Source organism: Lonchura striata, chromosome 2, assembly GCF_050655825.1.
Source record: "Lonchura striata isolate lonStrDom1 chromosome 2, ASM5065582v1, whole genome shotgun sequence".
Classification (NCBI taxonomy): Eukaryota; Metazoa; Chordata; class Aves; order Passeriformes; family Estrildidae; genus Lonchura; species Lonchura striata.
This window is the reverse complement of record NC_140704.1, coordinates 99,562,454-99,584,746: the sequence shown is the minus strand read 5'-3', so window position 1 is coordinate 99,584,746 and position 22,293 is coordinate 99,562,454. Positions and strand designations below refer to the sequence as shown.

General features: G+C 36.5%; 1 protein-coding gene across 3 annotated transcripts in view; it reads right to left on the bottom strand.

Annotated features, from left to right (window-relative positions):
- Positions 1–1,806: 1,806 nt before the first annotated feature.
- FBXO15 (F-box protein 15) overlaps positions 1,807–22,293 on the bottom strand; it is a 34,436-nt gene continuing 13,949 nt past the window's right edge. For all 3 annotated transcript variants that reach the window (XM_085571861.1, XM_021530901.3, XM_085571862.1), the window contains exons 3-10: positions 21,324–21,428; positions 17,588–17,830; positions 17,120–17,329; positions 15,177–15,306; positions 12,847–12,929; positions 11,547–11,692; positions 6,004–6,128; positions 1,807–2,854 (exon numbers count right to left, since the gene is read on the bottom strand). In XM_085571861.1, the coding sequence (XP_085427987.1) occupies positions 2,585–2,854; positions 6,004–6,128; positions 11,547–11,692; positions 12,847–12,929; positions 15,177–15,306; positions 17,120–17,329; positions 17,588–17,830; positions 21,324–21,428 (1,312 nt within the window). In that variant the 3' untranslated portion in view covers positions 1,807–2,584. The remainder of the gene's footprint in view (positions 2,855–6,003; positions 6,129–11,546; positions 11,693–12,846; positions 12,930–15,176; positions 15,307–17,119; positions 17,330–17,587; positions 17,831–21,323; positions 21,429–22,293) is intronic.

The following is a 22,293-nucleotide window of genomic DNA, read 5'->3' as shown; positions in this document are numbered from 1 at the left end:
CACAAAATTATTAAAAGCAGCTGCATGAAAAATCTTGCAGCATTAAAGGGAAAAATGTGCTGTAAGGCTTATTGTCACAACTGGTTGTGACAACTGGTGCCTCCATCTTTCCTGTTTGTTCTAGTAATTGTCTTTTATACAACAAGAGTCTTTTACTGTAGAGTAGCCCTACAACTCTACCACCTTTTGCATCAGGTATATAAAAGGGTACTTAGAAGACTAGAAGATGATTTTATCAAAGCACCAGTTTTTGGAACAGATGCATTCTTTCAAGAAATGGGCCAGTGCAGTTTACCTAATGCAAACACTTTCCTTCTTGGAAATTCGGTCTATGTCCTTACTTATATACAGAAAAGAAGTTGTGAATTGAAGAAATGGAAGCTTGAATTAAGGCATATGTAACTTTACCAGGTTTGATCATATAGGTGGTAGCTACTGAATTTACTTTTGTTGTGCAAGTTAAAAGCACTGTCAGCTGAAATCAAAGGAGTGGCAAAAATACAAAATCAAGTTTAGGTCCATCTGAGGCCTGTCTCAGGACACATCCTTCCCATCTTCAGAAAGAACACAATTACAGCCAGTGAAGGTACAGGAGAAGAGCTCTGCAACAGTTGGGTCCATTTTTTGAGATCTTGGAAGAGTTTGCTTGGGTTTGCTGAATACACATGTTTATGCACAGCAGAAGTAAGCCAGCAATAACCTGACAAAACTGCTCTGCCTTGTGTCACCTTTTAGGTTGACAGTGCTGCTAAAGACTTACTCTCATCCGAATCAATTCAGCTACTAGATCAGCTTGTCAGAGGTAGGGACAGAATACTCTCTTGTTCTACTTCCAACAGTGATGCCAGAATTTTCTATAAAACATTCAATTGTATAAAATAATCAAATTAATCAAATAAATGTATTAAACAATCAAATTAATTAGAAATTGAAACTGCTTATTAAAGGAAGTAATTTACTTTTATTTAAAAACTCTTAACCCAGAAACACTGGAAATACAATAAAACTTCAGCTAGAATGAACAGTGACAGACCTTTTACCATTTGATGGCTGCTAGGTGGCCGTTGTCTCTGGTAGCTTCATAGCAGCAGAGAACATTCTTGCACATTTCAAAGAAATAATGTATCCAGAATAATTCTTCATTTTTGTTTACAAGTTAAGCAGTAAGGCAAATGACTAAGAAAACTTTGGGACTGAGCTATTTCCTTGCTAAAGCTGATATCTCAAAGACTAAATTTGGGCAAAAACAAAGATCTAGACTGGCCATTTGTCTGTGCAGATCACTTTTAGTGTCTGTCCTTCTGGCATTCATCACAACCAGTCCACATGTTAAAACCTTTATATCACTTCAAGGGATCCCTGTCCCTATCAGCAGCCAGCAAAAAGGACAAAATGCAGCTGATCTTGTTAGTCTGGCTAATGACCAAATGCAGAAACATTTCTGCTGTGTCTTTAGGTAAGGTTAAACTGTATCAGCTTCAGCTTATGGTCTTTGAAAGTTAAATTAAGAAGCAATTCTCTGGCTCTAATATCCATCTACCTCTGTAGCACAGAAGACAAGTGCTTACTTATGAACATCGTTTGCACAAACCAATTAATGTATGTAAACAAACAAAGAGTATTTCTTTTTAAGGAAATTACTACCATAATAAAATCAGAGCAGTCAATAATACAACTGTCCTTGCTAGGTAATGACATTGAACTCACAATATCATGGAATTTTAAATTTTTCTTTTTTTTTTACAGGAAGTAGAAAATTTCATTCTAAAATTACTCCAAGGAACTGGAAAGATCAGGGCACATATATTCAATTTTTATACAGATTCATTTTATTAGATAAACAGTATCAGATATGCATTGTTTCCAAAACAACTGAATATTACATGCATTCAGTAAGAACAGACATCAGCTCAGGTTGGCTGATAATTTGGACACTTATTCATAGGCCAATATGTAAGGCAAGTATCTAGTCTCAATCAGATAATGTTAGAACATGCGAAAACCGAACAAACAGGAATTTAAAGAAATGTCATAAACAGATTTTACACTACTTTCTTAACAAATGCCTTGACTGACACATTTTTCATATCAGACTTCCGAAGTTTTTTTGCAAAAAAGCATTTAACAAAATGTGTTTAACAAAACTTGCCATTTACCAATTACACTCCAACAAACCTGGAGAGAACAGCACACATGCAGTTTTATTACTAAGCATAAAAGTCAATGTTCTCAAAACCAGTGTAGCTTATGTAAGGTTTTCACAGCTTGGCTCTCAAAAGAAGCAATTCCTTAACCATAGTAACAAGCGTCTATAAAGAAAAATCCTAAAAATAATTTCAGTATAGTCAGTGAGAAACAGATTAACCATGTAATGTTCAAAAGAGAAGAAAACCTCTCACTAATATCAATATGTTTTCATTCCTCAATTGCCTATTAAAAAAACTTAGGCAATTTTGTTACTGGAAAGCTCACAGGAAGAGTCTTGCTTGCTGGTGTCAATCTTAAGCATCAACAGTTTATCGTGGTTTTTGTTGTAGCAGGATTGTTTGGTTCTTAAAGCAAGGAAATTAGTGACCTAATTAGGTCAGTAGTTTGTTCCATACCAGCTATTTACCTTTTTGGCGCTTACATAAAGCACCAAACTGACTATAATATATTCCTTGGTTTCTTCCAACCATACAAATTGAACATGGACTTTACCCTCTGAATCTGCATAGTCTGCAGTATACATATGACCCATGTAGTCATAAAGGCCGGATGACTTGGTAGACAATTCCATGTGGACTGGAGCACTGAAACACCAGAAGGGCTTTCCAGTTTCATCCAAGAGAGTCAGATCCATCACAAAGCAGTCCTATAAACTCAAACAGAAGAGATTATTTCCTCATAGCACACTAAGTACATCTGTCCCTGATTTTAGAAGACTTATCAAGGGTTCAGAGTTTTGTGTGAAGGCTAAAACCTCAAAATAAAATTGATAGTGCTTCCTTGACCTACTGCAACAAATACTTACTTAGAGGTTTCCTAGAGAAATCAAATTGCAACCTACACACATCAAATGCTGTGCTACGAAAGGTACCACTGCCAAACCAAATCACATTACTTCTTGAATCTTTTTAAGCCCTTAATATCTGTTTTTCTCAATTATTAGTTACTTTACCATTCAAATAATTATAGTCCCTTCAATATGAGAACACAACCTAGGTTTAAAGTCGGCTAATAAACTTGTGAGAATGCAGCAATGTTTGCAGAGATACTCAGGGACCACCCAAGGCAGTGCACACACAATTACCCTTCCAAGCAGCTGTATACAGTACTTTTTAGTACTTTTTGAAAGGCTCACAGCTTCAGTTCCCAAAAATGCAATATCAATAATATTGATGTAATTACTCCTCTTACTAATTCTTGAAAATATTTCATTACAAGATTACACAACTAGATAATTTTAAAATGTTAATGCCAATTCCTTGGTCTTTGCAAACTGATGGTTTCACATATCCCTTGGAAGCATAGGAGCCATGTGTCATTGTTAGTATCAGCTGTTCCTTATTCTCATGAGTTCCAAATCACTAAATGAGTCAAATTATCTTAATTATGTTGTATCTGTGCTCCAAAAGCATAAACAAGCCACCACGACATATTCCATGCAAAAAAATTTCATTTGGAATGCTTTATTTCTCTGTACTACATAGTTGTGCTTCTGTTGCCCTAGCATTATTTTCACTATTACTTAACTTCAATCAAACAACAAAAGGGCAGATGGCACAAACATGAGGCAGTTTCCCTAAGCTTTTTACTGTAGACTATGCTGAAAATACAAAACTCAAACCAAACCAAATGATGGTATAATAAACTTACATGAGCTACAGAATCACTGGAAACACGAAAGAATTACTATTTTCTGGTCTGACAACTTCCATATAGAAGGCCAATTATGAAAAGTAAAGTGGGGTATTGTTGGGTGGTGGGGTCTCCCCATGCATTTCTGTCCTGGTTGTGGTCAGGATCAGGTTAATTTTTACAGTAGCCGGGAGGGAGCATGGCTAAGACAGGGAGGTTGCTCTATACCACCTCATCTCATTTCCAGGGGCAAGGAAAAGGCTTTCTTCTCCTTAGGGGTATTGTGCCATGGTCAGGTTGCACTCCATGGTGAACACTTGCATGTGAATGACCCCACTCTCTTGTACATTCTTGTTATTAATATTGTTGCTACTATTCTCCATTTTCTTATCTCATTGCTGCTTCCAGTAAACTGCTCTTATCTCAACTTTGATCTTTACCTTTTGTGCCTCCAGTTCTCCTTTCCAGCCCAACACAGGGAAGAAGAAAGGGAAAACAAGCCAGTGGAGTGTGATTTGGAGTGGATACAATGAGAATACTAAACTGGAGAATACCATTCCAAAGCCATGATAATTTCCAACTATCTGTACTTCAGCAATTAATTTTATATTAAAAAAAAAACAGAAATGCCAAGAAAGTTTTTGGGGTTTTTGGTTTTTCTTAAAGTATTAAACAAAATTCAAATAAATTTAAAGTAATGGAATGTCCTACTTCTGTGACTGATGTTATCTGGCCTTTACAAGCTTCAAGAATTTTAGAGACTTATGGTAAAAACCACACTGAATTCAACCCACAGCTATATGTTGACATGTTCCATCTGTCATCACAAAATGAGGAGCTTAAAAAAAATACTGTATTCTTTATTTTGTCCTAGAAACAAATATTCAATGTAATATATGCTGTAATCACATAAGAGAAAGACTAAAACTGAAAAATCTAAAGACTACAACTGAAAAATCTAAAGACTACAGCCATAGCTGTTTCCTCTGACAGGTAACTTCCTAAATTCTTATGTACTACTCAGAATTTTTTTCATGAAAAAAAAAAGATTCTGCCAAGCAGCTGTTAATCCTATAGAATCCTAGAATGATTTGGGTTAGAAGGAACTTTTATAAGTCATCTAATTCCAACTCCCCTGCCTCACCATGCTCAGTATGGAGAAAGAATTTTTAGCTTTTTTTTTTTTTTTCCCAATGTCCAGTTTAAATCTACCCTCTTTCAGTTTAAAAACATTGTCCCTTGTTTTCTCACTACATGCCTTGGTAAAAAAAGTCTCATCAAACAGTATTCCATTCCACATTTATACAGAATTGGCAGAAACAACAGTTTTATTAATTTTTTTTTTCAAAAGAAGTAGCAAAATTTAAATCAAATGTTGAACTAGATGATTTTTCAGTAGTGCTTAAATTATAGTCATCAGAATTTTCACAACTTCTGAAACATTCATGCTGATAAAGTGCATTTAAAAATATGTGCCGACACCACTATTGCAAAAGCTACAGAACTACTCTGAAACTTAGTTTGAAATAATTATTTTTGGATTTTTATCCAAGAAAATTCATGAGCATTCCTCTAAAAATAAAGACTTCATATAGCTGACTGATGCACCTGACTACATCTAGGTGCTGACTGTGTGGATGTGGACTGCAGTTTCCTGTGTCCACTGGCATTTTAACATTCCCTAGCAGTTCCTAACTTTCACTGCATATTCAGCACAGAATTGCAGAGTATTTCCCCAGAGGTTCAAGGCTTATTGCTCACAAAAAACCCCAACCAACCAAAAAAATCAAACCAAAAGAAACACAAAACAAAAAATAACACTCGCACATCAAAAAAAAAAAAAAATCCTCAAAAAATGTACATCTGTAGTACATTTTTTTGTCCAGCATTTCCAAGCTGGCTGGTCAGTCACAGCATCTCTGCTGAGTGGAAAGCACTGGAGTAATTAAACACAGATAATGGGACTATCATGCAATCCAGACTCTATGACAGAAAGGAGAAAACTTTTCCTCAAAATTCACTTTTTTTTTAATATTGGAATAGAGGTTTTGTCCAGTTACAGCTTCTACAAATAAAAAAACTGTTTAAAAAATAGCACATTTAGGAAGCACAAACAATTCTGTTTTGAGGTAAGCACTTCCAGAAACAAAAAATATTTCTGACCTTTACATTGCCTTTAAACACATCTGTTTCCCAGCATATGCCAAGTGTCCCAATAATAGGCAAGTGCTTCCTATTATCCTTTAAGTTTACAACTCTGAGCCTCAGGTATCCATTTTCAATGTCACCTGAAAATATAAACAATATACAACATTACAGCAGTATAAATCAAATTCAGCCCAAGTACACTGTAAATGTTCTCTTATCTTCTTTCCATGTCTTTTTCTTCCCACACACCAATAAAATACCCTTGCATACACCAACAGCAAAATATCAACCACTTTAGAGAGGAATTAAGTTGCAGTTTGGACCTTTGATTCTGTGATCCACAGTAGAAACTTCAGATAAAAAAATCTTTCAATTTTTTTAGTATAAAAACAGGAATGCCACCTAAAGAACTCACACAAGGATGCAAGGAGTAAATTTCACATTCAACATTTCAATTTTATGCTACCAGTGCCTCCATCACTTCCCATTCCCCAAAAGTCAAGCTCAACACTAATGCACAAAATAAAACTGTGAGATACCTCCCCAACCTTTTTTTTTAAGTTTTTTAAATTTCTCAGCTCTGACTGGAAACTCAACTAACCCAATACAAAGGGTATACAGATAACTATTCCTCCTTAGAAAGGATAATGCATGATTTAAATTGACATGCAGTATGATTTGATTTAAATCAAGTTGTTAAATGATGGATTATTTTCATTTTTTAAATAGCTTTCTCCAAGGCCCCATTTTTTTTTTGGCAGAATTACTATGATTTGTGATTTTTTTATTACTACATATAACCATATTTCTTTGGAATCTCTTCCTCTCCTCTCAAAAGAGATTGACATTTTTTTTTATTTTTTCCCTTTACTATCAGAAAAGGAGAGTTAGCCAAGGAATCCAACAGTCTAATATAACTTGGGTACATCATAGTGAACATGACTCCAAAGAAAAGTGAAAATAAAAAGCATCACATCATGACACAAGCAGATTTCTTGGTAGGACATCCCTTAAACAAGTTTCCTTGAACAAGAGCTACTCTCTCAAAAGAGCAAACCAAAAGCACTAGAGACCTCAGTACAAAAAAAAAAAATTATCTAACACTTGCAGATACAAAAGGAGAGAGGATTCCCAGGAACATAGTGCTTATCAAGATCCAGTAGCAGGTCCTGGATGGTAACAAGTGAAGGGACTTGCAGAGATTTAAGATACAAGGCAGAAGTGTTTTGCCTGTAATTCTCCTTCAATCAAGCCCAAATGGCAGCATGAGGTTACAGACAGAAGCAGCAGCAGAAAGGCTGGCTGTGAGTTAAATGGCTGCATCCAGCATGCAGTGGCAGCAAAACCTTTCTTGGTGGTTACTTGAAGCAGATAGTTGGAGAAAGAAAGTCCACACACAGAGGCCAAAAACTTCTCTGAATTGGTACTACAGAGCCAAGCAACTCTCAAGATACAGCTGGCCACAAATCAATGCTGGAAAGGCAGCACGTACCAGTGGGGAGTCCAAAGAATACTTATTCTGGAAAGGAAGCAGCCCAGCACATGACAGAGAACAACAGCTGCAGGTTTTTCAGTAAAGACACTGGAATAGGAGTGTGAATACAGTGAAAACAACATGAATATGCCCAGGAAATATTTTGTAGGAAATACTTTGTATGGTTGAAGGAAAATGCAATCCTCCAGACCATGATACCCACTCTCCTTGCAGTGAAATGCAAAAGATCAGTGAGGAAAATGTAAGCAGAATTCATTTCCAGGATCCAGCTCCAAGTAGAAAAAGGTCATAAACTGTCACCTGTCCAAATGGTTCAGTACCAAAACTTCAGTAAATCAAATTCAATGACAAAATTTCATTCAAGGTAAAAATATCTTATTTAAATAGTTTACTGACTAACCACTGAAAGTCTACATTTAAGTTGAGCTTTCACACAAAAGGCTTGAAAACATCAGTCAACAAGCATTTTTTCCAAAAGGACTACTTGGTTATCCACAATTCCAATCTGAATGGAAGTGGCTATTTCCCTTACTCATTCAAATCAAATTAAGTTTGAATGGAATAAAAATAGATTTAAAAAAGCATTCTGCTAATAAATTAATAAAGCCCAGGACATCACTACAATTGCATGGCATTAATACACCATTGCTAGATAGATCACCTGGCTATGATGTGTTGCAGTTACTTCTTAACTTTAGCCAGAATGGAAATAGGCAACAGATCAGGACTCTGAAGGTTAATTATTCATGGGTTGGTTAATCCAGACTTTATATATGGTTTTTTTAATATAAAAGCTCCATTGCAGTCCTCACATTCAGGAGCAAGGAAAAGCCTGCCTAGGAACAAGCAAAAAACTGAAGGGTAAGTAGTGAAATCTTCCCTTCCTCACCCCAGTCACAAGAGAAAATGAAATTAAAGGGCAGGACAAGCCATGTTAAACACATGAAGAGAAACATAGAGGAAACAAAGTGGACAGGACTTTCTTCAGCCTGAGCCAGACTTTGTTTTGTTGTACCCTTTAATATCTCTAGTACTTGATTTACCCAAGGCACGCACAGCAGCAAAGCAGCAGAATAAGTTATAGTGAACAAGTATTTCCAAATAAAGGTAATACCAACAAAGAGAACATACACCATGTAGACAAACCTCAGGGGAAAGAAACAAACAGACCAATAGTTCCAAAACACTTACTTTAGGTAAAAGCCAAAAAAATAAGGAAGTTTGGAAGTTGTCATTTGATTGGTATTTTCAGAGGAAAAGCTGTGCTTAACACTAATTCTGATGCCAACAACCAGCCTTACCACACTGAAATCGTTATTTAAACTTGCAAATCAATCTTCAAGGTCAAGCAAAACCTTTCAAATGCCTGATATGAAATTTTACAAACAAATCTTGAAAGTTCTCTAAATACACAAAAATTAACCTTTACATTTTGCAAGCACAACACATTAGTTTACATCTACAAGAAATGACACTAAAAAGCTTAAACTACCATGTGGCTACAAAGCTGTGCTTAAAAAGCTGAAAACCTAGGTAAATACATTTCAAAAATATTTATTAAGAAGCTGGATTCATGGCTTCTGGGAGTCATAAGAAAAGCCTGTCATAGCTTCCTGAAAACAAGGAAAGTTTTCAAAACATTTTCAATTCAGTTACAAAATATTTAACATATTCACCCTACAATACCTGTCTATGAGACCATATTATTAATCCTGTTTACATTAAAGGCAGCATAAAATAAAATGCTAAACCCCAACCAAAACAGTGGCAAAACAGCTAGTTACTGCAATGCAAGTATAATAACAGGAAAAAAAAAAAAATCTGTAGCCATATACATTTTGTCTGCCGGGTTTAAGTGTGACATGACCTTTTCTAATTTAAGAATTCTGCAAAACTAATTGAAAATGGAGTAGCAAAATGAAGCACAATATTAACAGATACTAACAAAAAGCAGACAAAAATTAATCTTGGACAAATAAACCAGTTATTCTGAAAAACACAAACGGGCATTCTCTGGTAACCTAGGAATGCCTAAAGCTTCCTAGTGAAAACAATAAGTAAAACAGTACTAGCTGACATGTGCCTCATGTATGTGCCTCAAGTTGCGGAAACTGCCATGGGAATGTCACATCTATAATTTAAAATAAAACTAGACTGGGTAGAGAATTTTCAGAAATAGCAAGACTTCCCAGTATGTTGCAGGACTTCCATGCTTCAGAGTCCTCACAGAGGATAGGACAAAATGTATTATTAGAATGGACCCTAAAAAAAAAAACTCTAACCATCAAACAAAACCAGTTTGGATAAACCTGGCCACATTCAGCAACACCATGCTCACCAGAATGAGAAAAATGAATAGCAAATCACAATGAAAAATGTGACAGCAGACAGTCATATGCTGCCACACTACACCATTTTTGGAGGAAGTCACGCATTTTCCAAAAGGAATTATTGTGCAAGCACATGGAAGGGACTAGATGACAAATGAGCTTATTGTCTGCAGAACCACGGCTTCACCTGTCTGATGCCCTTTGAGACCAAAATCTGGTGGCTGTCACACTACTGAAGGTCACAAAACCAAAGCAATTCAAAAAACACTTGTGAACATAAAACAGACTCTGTAACATGCAAAGTGAGATGGCATCACAACTGTAGCTCATGGACATTTGCTTCAATGTGCATAAACATCAGTCTAATCTTTTGTGGAAGTAGCTTCTAAGCAGCAAGAAAGCAATACCAAGAAAGGAAGTATGCCACATAATACTTTTTCTTGTGCAACTGTAATGCTAGGACCATAACATTTTCATTTTAGAAAACAAAACTTGCTATTCAGCTAAACAAGAAAACCCAACACAATTCTAAAAATCCAACCCTCTGGCCAATTTTTGAGAAGATTTATTTTGAGAACATAAAAAGGACTCTTGTACTATGGAACATTTCAGATAAGATTTCTTGCTATATGCATAGACTTTCACTGAAGATTTATCCTTAGAAGTATTCCTTTAATTCAAGCTTGGTGCTTTTCTAGAATCTGAAAACACGTATATTTCAGGTTCAAGGACTACAACGTTCCACACTGCACAAGGCTGTAGTCTAAATGACAGCTCTCGGAATCACCAAATAAAAATAAGAAAAACCAAACCAAATCACGGGGAAATTCTGCAGCCCTGTAAAAGAACTCACGCCTGACAATAGCACCCTCTACTGACAGAAACACAATTCTGAAAGCCACACTGCTCAGGAACACCGGTATTAAAAAAAATACTGAGGAGCAATAATTAATTTACACTACTCAATTCTAAATTAAATTAATGACAATGTTTAATTTTAATATTTTATTATGTCTCTGCTTACAGAAAGATAGCTGTGTAGCTTAGGAAATTATGCTGAAGTTATGTCAAAAGAGAGATCACCCATGTATTTTTCAAAACTCCAGTACAATTATGAATTTGTGCTGTATGAGAACAGGGATGTTCAACCATGTCTCATGGAAAGAAGTGCTGAGAACAGAATGAAGCAGCAGTTTAAAACAATGACTGAAGTTGTTTTCTACACAATGAAAGATTTCAAAACAGGAAACCTTAAGCTCACCGAAATAAAAATTATAAATCTTAAAGTTCGCAGTAACTTCTACAAATGAATCTATATATTTAATCTGTCTGTACACCCAAAGTATAATAAAGAATTCTACAGAAACAAGATTCCAAAATGTATGAGGACAAACTGTCTCTCCTTTAAAAAATACAAGTGAAAGAAACACCAACCTGCACCAAGAACCGTGCTGGTGCATTATTTTAGTTCATGTAGCACAGAACTAAGAGAAAAGTCCCTGAAAATCTGCAGAATTTGTGTCCCAGGCCTGACACAGTGTCAATGTAACAGCGGGAAGACTTCTTACAGAGCAGGCTTAGGATGCCACACAAAGCACCATGCAGATATAAAGAAACCGCACCACAAACAGAAAAAGTTTCACCCCTTAAAACAGAGAAAATGGATATAAGAAGGAAAGATGTAAAAGCAGAGATCATTTTTAAAACAGACATTATTGTTCCATCAACATTACGTTTTCTGCAGAAGAGACACTTGAATGATCCACACAGGTACATGCAGTTTCTGCCATGCAGATCAAGATGCAGGCTGTAGTCATGCAGTCCATATTCCGAGTCAATATCATCCAATAAAGGTTTATTAGGTGGAGGAGCATATTGACTTGAAATAAAAAAAGACAGAATTTAGCAAGGGGGGATGACTTAGTAAAGATATAACACATAGGCCTATATTGAGACTGTCATCTTAAGACAGTTTCAAAATCAAACATATCTAGTTCATCATGCTTCTTTTAAGATAATACAGTGTCTATTACTGATGATCAGCTGCTCAGCCTAGCAAAAGGCACAAAATATAGCAGTCAATTTTAAAAGGTACATCTGTTAAACTTCAAAACATGGACTTGTCTATGAAAAAGAAAAAAGCATCAGCCTAACTACAAATCTAAAAGTCTCCTAGCTCTAGAGACTTCTCTGAAATAGCAAATAATTGAAAAAATTTTGTCTGTGCCTAAGTAACTACTGTACACAAGTGACCTAAAGAGACCACACGCCAGAGGCAACTGAGCAACTTCTATATAGAATTCAATTTGGTATTAAGGGAGATGATGTTATATCTTACATTCTGTGTGAGAAGAGCCACACTAAGTTATATTGGGCATTAAAGACTACTGATGGATACAACAATACTTTAAGACTACTGGTAGATATAACAATATCTGACCAGAAAGCTGAGTGGGAAATAAATTCCCCAAATACTATTCTAAAGCTAAAAAATTTCATATTTTTAAACAGTTTACAAGGTATAAACAGGTATTATACTATATACTGCAATATACACATATACAGACACTTCACAGGAACCCAGCTACTTTCTCAATAGGACTAAAAGATTATTGCAGGCACCAGTTTACCAGTTTCCCTCCCTCTTAACACAGCCAAAGATTACTTTCCTACTTCCTGAAATATCTCTCTCTTTTCTTTCTGTTTCAGATAGAAAGAGGAAACAAGACTGCTTGTGGAAAGGGAGAAAGTGTGTGCAATGTATTTCTGATTTTCTCAATACAGCAACTACTAGTACACTTGTATAACTAAATCATCTCCTTAAGAGTATAACAATGGCAATATTTTAGTATGAAAATGCTTCTGCAGTTTTGTATTTAGTTACTGTAACTGTTGCCTGTTGCTCATTTTAAACAAGAATTGTTAATTACTGCCTAAATATAAACCTCTTGCCAGCAGCCAATTTTAACTGCAAAACTCAAGGCTTTATTCAAAAGGTTATCTTTATTACCCACAAAGGAAAACCAAACTTACACTGTAGCAGAACCCAAAATGCTTCTCTCAAGAAGTTGATTATAATGAAGATTCGCCATAACAAAAGCAATTTCATTTTTCTCCTGAAAAGTTAATTAAAGTAGATGTATTTTCATCTGGAAATTCTTTTTTGCATAAGGTCTTTCTGAGCATTAAAATTCATAGATAAATGCTGCTGCTTTTTACTCTACCAATTACTGTAATAATGTTAGTAATGACTTGCTTTTAACACTTGGACTCCTAAAACCTTTACTTGCTTTTCACAAGAGTACAGAATATATATAAAAGGTTGCAGCAATTTTGTATTATGGGGAAAGAGAGGGAAGAGAGGGAATTTTTGCCAAGGCAAAAATTATGAGAGCAATCCAAGGATTGTACTTCCCTAGCTTCCACTTACTATTTTAAAAAAGAAACCTAAACAGAATCAAACAGCACTCATTCCCAACTACTGAAGAATCAAGTTGATTTTCACATGTTGGGAACATTTCCAAAGAGGGCTAACATCAGTGAGGAATACAGAATTATTCAATAGAAATTGTGAATTTCAAAGTAAAAATTATGTCTTCACCAGATTATTTTCTCCTGGAAAAACATTAAGAACATAACCTTCTATACTCAAAGAAAACATCAATGTGAAAACTAAACAGAGACAGAGGTACATATTTACTTCAAGAACACAGAATGCTAGGATGTCAGGGTTTTCTTCTTTAAGTGCATTTTTTAAATCGTACAAACACCTAACCCAATAGGAAAATTATTCACTGCCATAAGTCTATTACTCTCCTGAAATATGGGCAACTACTGTTTTCATTCTGGGTTACCAGAAAATGGCATTGTCTATTCAACCTTTTGGCTTTTTAACTACTCCTCTATTTTCATAGTGCAAAATTACTGCTATAAAGGATTTAACTAGGGAGATCTATCAATCACATAATTTCTCAGACTTTCTCTATCCAAATACCAGGAGGCCCACCTAACCTGCCCTTGGTTTCTGTTACACAGCTACATGCAAAAACACAAGATGTATGGCATTTACCATTATTACACCCACTAACACTTAACTACCTTGCATTACTCTGCCTACACAGAGAATAAGAATTGCTGTTCAGAAAAGCAAACAGGGAAACTATACTAGAGTGACGTACTCAATTCTTCACAACAATGTGGAACTTGGTTATGACTGAACCATTTCCAGGTGCCAAAGGAGTTGTCTTTCCAAGCATGGATGGGGCCAATATGCAAGACCACAGAGGCAACAATACAGGGACATCAGTCTACAAAACTCCTGAAGATGCAAGAGAAATGGTTGTTCATTTAGCAGAGCTTTTCACAGACTGAAACAACCTGTAGCAGGTTTATGCCGGTCAGGCAGTCTTAAGTTTTCTAGGAAACTAACTTTCTTACCTTTAAGTAAGAGTGAAAGAAATAGTCCTGCAGTTTTAAACATTGCCTCTGGTGATTGTGCACATTTGAGGCAGCATGTTTGCAGCTGGAAATTAGACACAACTTCAAGCAACTGCTCACAGCCTCCTTGAGGAAAGTTCCTTGCCAGTGCCAAATAACCTAAGTCAATGTCAATAGCATGGCTGAGGGGAGGAAAAAAGTGCTGACACCTCTGAATTCAGATCAAGAGCAGAACACCTAAGGCTTCCACAGCACCCAGCCCTGCATAGCTGCAGGCAGGCAGAGAGGTCCCAGTGCATTCCGTACAAAGATGCAGATTCCTTTTGCGTAGAAGTCTACTTCAGATGTTCTGCACTGCCCTCTAAAGACATTACCCTCTACACTCACCTTACAGAGGCTAACTGCTTGACTTAGACTCAGTACCCCCAAAAGGGCATGATTTACAGCATTCCTTCTGCTGGAGTAGGATATGGCTACATGGTGATGTAGATTAAAGCCAAGTTGCTATGGAGGAACACATCACTTTGAGTGATAGGGACAGGTAACGGCATGAATCACAGGAAGAAGCACTTCTCAAACCATTCTATTGAAAATTACTCTAGGATATCAAAATTGAGCATGTGAAGGCTGGAAAATAAGTAAAACAGAACAGTATCTAACACAGAATTATACATAACTGATCTTTTAATTAAAAGTGGATTTTTTATGTATATATACACCTGTGACTGCTCCTAAGGATACAATAAATCATCCACTTACCGTCCCTACATGTCTTTTGTGCTACTAGTTTAGACAAGATATTTCAAAATTCAAAGGGGAAAAAAAGGGAAGATTAAAAAAAAACCCTCCCCAAACCCAAACTAAAAGTCAAAAAAAATCTTTTCCTACAAATAATAATAAAATACTGAAACAAAATGTTATGTTACCTTCCAAATTCCTACTAACAGTCCTGGACTCAGACTGAACAGCTGGACAAGCTCATCAGAACCAAACACTACACTTTTTTCAGTCAGGTTAGCAAGGTGGTACTCAGCAATCAAGGAAAATCGACGAGGTCTTTGAAAAGAACATACAGAATGTAGCACAAAAGTTATGTCTCCTTATTCATGTAAAAGTTCAGCCTAATTACATTTTTAACTCTGAAGTCTAACAGCACATGATAAAAATGGTTTTGAAAGCATTTGGCATGCAGAGTCATAAACTATACCTTTGAACAACTACAGTGTACTAGCAGGATCTCAACTCCTAACAAAATAAACAAAAAACACTATGTGATCTTCTAAAACACTCTTTAAAAATTAAGAACTTGTGTGCTTGCCCAATTTTTCAAAATACAGAGTTACTTTACAATTTGTTTTTGATACTTTATTGATACTAAATGGAATCACTGAACATTTATCACTATGAAGCAAAATTCAAAGGAAAAGTCCAAATTGTACATATAATGAATTGAAACTTTGTGTTACAGGAAACTTTCCTTTTTTCAAATTTTTTTTCTGTATTTTACCCATCATTAAAGCCATTTAGGTCCAAAACACTCTTAAATATAAGTTCATGGACACTCTTATTAACTAATGACACATTAAAAAAAAGAGCAGACAGAGCTTGCATTACCTATTCAGAATGAAGAAAGAAGTCTTTCTAGAATCCTTTTCAGACTCAGGCTCTTATTATACTCAAAACAGTTCCTAGATTTCCACACAGTATCACTGTAGTATCACCTACAACTACACACTGAACACTGCCTGGGATGGGGCATCCACAACCTCCCTGGACAATCTCTTCCAGTGTCCCACCACCCTCACAATAAAAAATTTCATCCTAATCAACATCAACCCTTTCCATCTTTAAGCCAATCATGCCTGTCCCTGCACTTACAGTCTTAACAATGACATACTGAAACTGGTGAAACCGTTGACTTCATCTATATTCACAATTTGTAAAAACCTCTGTGAAATAAGTACATCAACTGTCTGCAAACTTTCTTTTTTATTTTCTACATATAAATCATCATCTTGGCAAAACAACTACATTTCTTACATAATCTGACTGCAAGACTTGTTCAGCTAACTTTATACAAAAGCTTATCTTGATTTATTTCTTTTTTAAATAAACACTTTTCTTCTGGTTGAGGAACACGGTGTTTTGTATGTGAACAATTCTCTCTTTTCAGAGCTCTATGGCTAGGGGCTTTGTTTAAGAAATGTGTAGCTGACATTGCATCTACTATACACACAGGCCCAGATGTGTGCTAAACTCCTTGACAGCCAACAAATACCTCAAATAGACACTTCTTATTTAAATATATTTTTAGAATATAATGACAAAAACCACTGTACACGTTTAAGTTAAAAAACAAGGGACATGCTATGGACTGTGTGACTCTATATGCATATACTGAAGAGTGCACACATAGTTAAACACCAAGTTCTCTAAATTCACAGACACAGCTACCAGACAGAAAATAAATTTTAACAACACAGATTACCTGATTGTAGCCACATAAATACTGATGAACTTTTCCAAGCTAAATTTCTCACAATAAATTCTCCTAGATTTACATTTTTCTTTCAAGCTCATTTGTGTCTATACCTTAGATTCAGCTTTCCAAGTCAGGACCTATCAGTCTGCATATCACACACCAATAGCTACATTAACCTATGAATTAATGTCATAGCTTGCTGGATTATACTATTTCCTGCTAAAAAGCTCTTCCAAAGAAGAGAATAACATAGAAAGAAATACTGCAGGGAGGGTTTCTAATGAAGAGTTAACTTATCAAGTCAAACAAATGTCAGATAGGTTGTACAGACACATTATCAACCAGTTGCACCCAAAAAATCCTCAGAATTCTTATGTTAAAACTCACCCATTCTTGTTGGGACGTATGCTTTGGTCAGGAAGCAATGGTGTAACTCCAAACACTTTCAGGGTTGACAGGATGTCTAAGCAAGGCCAGTCTGTACCATGCCAAAGTACAGTAACAGATGTGTCCTTAAATGATAGGTTTGGCTTCTCTATTACATGTTCTTTTCCATTTTTGTCCTTTAGAACAATTATCCAACTCAACCCAGAAACTCTGTTATTTAGGAATTGAGAGGGGAGAGGGGTGTTTAAAAACAAATTCCCAAAGTGATAAAACTTAAACTATGCTTTCAACAGAATTTTTAAATTTCTACTAGCTGCTATTTATATTCCTTAGTTTCGGTAATTTATAGATTATCATTTTATCTTCCCATTATGATATAGATTTTATAGTACTAATCCTATACCCCCCAAGCCATTAATATTTTGTACATTGTTCTAAAGTAAATCTTTGTGACAAGGTATTGCTTACTTCATAGCTTCTTTGTTTTTACAAGGAAGACCTGTATAAGGATCTAGAAATTTAACAAGCCGCATTACTCTAGTTCTGAAGTCAGATGTTTGTTTGGAGATGTATTCTTTCTTCCAGTACCCAGGCTTTTTATCATTTACAGCAGCACAGCCCAAAGAAAGAGTTTCTGTTTGTTTAGACTTCATTTTCCAAATTGTCCATTTTGGGTGCAAAGAGCTGGAATAGAGTTTCAGCCAAATTCCACTGAAAATAAAAACAGAATACAAAGGAATAAATTTCAAGAATAGTCACTTCATTTTTTATATGCACATCTCAGCTACCAGTGCTAGCACAAAAACAGTCTAGTCTGTCTTCCCAAAGATATGAGAGCCAGGATGAAGCTCTGTGATATCACAGTCACCGTCAGCAAAGTGAAAACTGATAAAGGTTAAGCAGAAAATTTTGAAAATTCCACCCCAAAACAATCATGCATCCTCCTCATAGAAAATCAGCTAGCGGAAAAAGTGGTTTAATACCTCCTATTCAACAAAGATTATCTGTACACTTCAAGTTTCTCAGATCCAGCTGAAAGTGGGGTGGAGGAGGACAATTTAGAATCACCTTTGGTGCTACCAATGTCATGCCAATCCCTTCTGCACTCTCTTTGGAAAAGCCCAGAGAAGATATGACTTTCTGAAGTCAAAGAAGTATGTGACTGTAATGATGAATTCATCTCTTTCATGCCAGGAAAACTGTAAAATCAGATTTCAGCCCCTCATACCCCAGTATCTCTAGGACAGTTCACAGAATACAGAGTACAGGAACCTACAAGAATTCAAACAATAATCTGTGAACACAGGTTGTCATTAAGTTTTCTGATTCTGAAGTGCTAAACATATAGTGCACATAACTGCACTAAGGAAAATTAATAGCAAGGGCAACAATTCTTAAGAGACATTTTCTACCACTTATTAGCAAGATTACCTTTACCAATTCTCACTTATCCTCAGGCAAACTTACACTATTGAGTATTGTATGGCATCTTCCCCTCCCCTCAAAGCATTCAAGGACTAGATCCATCCCACACTGCCTCCTACCCATCCAAACCATTCTCAATTCATCAGCTGCTGAGAATAAGCCCCCACATGCTGAGAGCCAGGCTCTGGTTATTGATGCAAACCTACTCAGGAGTTTTGCAAAAACCTTCCCGCTCACTGCTCTGCAGATAGATACAGAATTCCCCACTGCCATTTTTTTGAAACAAAAGTGTCTAAAACACAGACCAATAAGCTACTGTGATTGGTAATGGTGGGTTCACAGTCAACATGAGTTTTCAACCTTCCTTTCACTAAAAGCCGGGTGTGAAAGGGTAACAGAAAGAACAATCTCATAACTGAAACAAAGATACTTCTATTTTAAGACCATAAAAGGCAGTCAAGTAACCAGATAGTATAAAGCATTTCTGATGGAGAAGGGAAATTCTTTTTTAACTCCAAAGCAGTTTAGAACTGTCCAGTGAGGAAAAAAAGGAAAGATGTCCTTAACATCACCAGGGAATTTGAACTGTGTATCATCCAATTGGTCTTCATCAGCCAAAAAAGTCCGGTAAAATAACTTCCTAAAATCTCTCCTGTTGACTAGAAACCCCTGCCCAAGAGAGACACTCTGCATCTTACTGTATGATGCTGAAAAGACATTAGTAGTAGGCATTTCCTGCATTTTGAAGTTGCAGATTAAAGCAATTTAGTTGGCTGAAGACAGACTAATGACAAATACCTACCATTCTCATCCTCACTGTCAGTAATATATTTCTTCTTCCTTTCCCAGAACAGTGTTGTGAAAGCAAAGAAATTAGCTGAAGAAACTCAAAAATACAGCTAGGGCAGGGAAGATGAAAGAGGACTTGGAATCACAAGTGTTTAGGAAGGTATCACTGCCCCTTCATCCTCAACTTCTGAAGAATTCAGGACAGATAAATCAAAAAGGTATCCAACAGAGAAGCACAAGTTTGCTGCTTTCACAACAGAATATGTGCCCTTTTGTCCTCAAATTGTTAATACTCAAGGCCTCTTACCAGACGTTACTACAACAAGCCAAACAAACCTTTTACTGCTAACTCAAGTGTCAGAATCAGGCACATCATCATCAGCCATCACTTGACCACAATGCCAAAAAGACCATGTGCTCTCACCTTCCTCTCACACAAGCATGTTCTGCTGGTGATCAGAACCCTCAAGTTTTCACAGGCAGACCATATCTGTGAACTTCCCACACTGCATGATAGGAAGGCTGGAAAACCCCATGCTGGGGCACGGAGGGTGCAGGAAGTGGGGGGGGGGGGGGGGTCATAAACATTTCCTTGTCTTTAACAGTTATATTGGAGACATCAGTGCCAAGAACTGCTCAAGTGCAGGCATTGTGTGAACAGCCAGAAGACAAATCACTGCATTAGGCAGCACACACATACCACCACAATGAAAGACTGATAGTCCTGTTGCATCAAGGACAGCACCCTGCACATTATGGACTGCAGAAATACCCTAAAAAAATACTCAGTCTAAAAACCAAGGTCAGATTTGTCATAGAAATATGCAGAGACTTCAATTAAAACTTCTGTTCATATACTGCAAGACTCAGGGTCTTGAGAAGGTCCATTAAAATCCATCAGGAAGAAATTACCTGGTCCCACTGAACCAGTCAGGCTCCTAGATAAGGGAAAGTAACTCTTCCCCAAATCCCATTTGTGCACATACACTAATCTCTGTTGAGATTAGAAAATGGAAACAGATTGTTGAGATGGATACAGATGAATCATCTTCCCCTCGACAGCCACAGTGATTTTATCCTACCTTACCACCTTGAAGTGGAAAACACATGCCAAGATTGGTAATTTGTGCCAACTATGCAATTTTTATCTACCCTTACCTGCTGACAGCCTCAAAACCTAAATCTGGATTACAGATCTTCCCTTTAAATTTGTCAGTTCTTAAGATATCAATGCCAAGGTAAACCAATTAATTCACCATACAAGTTTCAGTAAATAAGGGAGAAATAGATTCATATGAGGTACAGCAACTTCCTATGGAGGAAGAGATTTTCTCATTCAAACAACAATAATGCAGTAGAATCCTAGAAAGAAAAGGATGCCCAGGTTATTGCATACCAACCTGGGTCTCTCCTCTTGGTAGGAGCAATTTATGAACTCCGTATAAGCAATCCTTATAAAAAAAAGTGTCAGTATTTATCTTTGTCCCTTTTGTTCTCATTTAGAAATCACCAAAACTTAACAAACAGAGCAACAGTTAAAAAACACTAGTGGATCATTTGATTGACTCAATCCCTCTGAAAAAATCTGATTAAATAATTAAGTAAGGAGGACTTCAAAATTGTGAAAGTTATGACAATTCCATAAGGCTACTGGAGACACACCATTAAGGATCACGTGAACTGAAAAGTTTGTGCAGGTCCGTGTGAATATAAACAAATGTTTGCAAATTTTAAAACAAAAAAAAAGGTCAAACAGCAACATTTCAAAGCACTGGATTTAGTTTTTGCCTCAGAACTCCCATTAAGCAACGCGCCCTGCACAGCTAGAATTCCATGTAATACCTACTGTGGGCTATGCAGGGCAATTTCACAGAGTAACTGCCCATAGGTGCATACATCAGTGCTCTGGCATCAGAGAAACTAAACTAGAAGGACTCATAATTCAGGCAAACACAATTACAGCACAACTGAGACCTTCCCGCTTCCTTACTTGTCATTGGCCAGCTCATAGAAGCGCTTATTCACACAACCTACAGCCAACAGGGACACAGCATCCAAACAGGAAAATATCTTCAGCAGCACTTCTGGTGGCATGCTGGAAAAGAAAAGAAAAATTAATACTGTTAGACTTGCCTGCAAACTCAGAAATGACAATGACAATGGCAGAGAATTTTAATTTCAAACCAAAAAAAAACAGAGAGGTGGAAACCAGCAAGTTGTAAACAGATGAATCAAAAATCACCTGAAGAGTTAAACTGTGGAGTTTGGGTTCTAATTTCACTCTCTGGTATGTGGTATTTGCCTAAAATAATTAATCACAACTTATTCACGTGGCACAGCACAATTACATGAAAACTTACAGGTTTGCATTTTCATTAAACTTTGTTAACTTTAACTATGTTTGACATGAAACTACCTTGTTTTGCTTCAGTTTCTTACTGCTCGTACCATGATTTTAACCATAACCACCAGCATTTGCAAAACTGCAGATATATTCACTCTCCCTTTTGACTGCAGTGTCAGGTCTCAGGATGCACCAGGACAGAAATGTCCTAGTCTAACAGCAAGATCACGCTCTACCTCATCATAATCTTCAAACTGTACATGCTCAGAGGTCTTGTGCAGTTTTCATTTATGTCAACAGAAAGATGTGAACTTCAAAGTAAGAGTAAAGTGATATCTTGAAAATGTCAATGTCTCGTGCATCTGGAAGGCTGCCTGAAATCAGGTGCCAGTCTATGCATGGCAAGCAGAAACTGGAGATGAGCCAATGTGATTTCTGCATTAACAGTCAGGAACCTTGTACCATTTGAGCAGTACCTCATAACTTCACAGAGTTTAAGATACATGCACTTTATACTCTAATTTTCTTGAGCATTGAGTATGGTCACAACAAAATCAATGCTGCAAATAAAAGGTGCTTTGAAAGTCAACACCCCAGCTGTGCCTCTTGTCCTTTT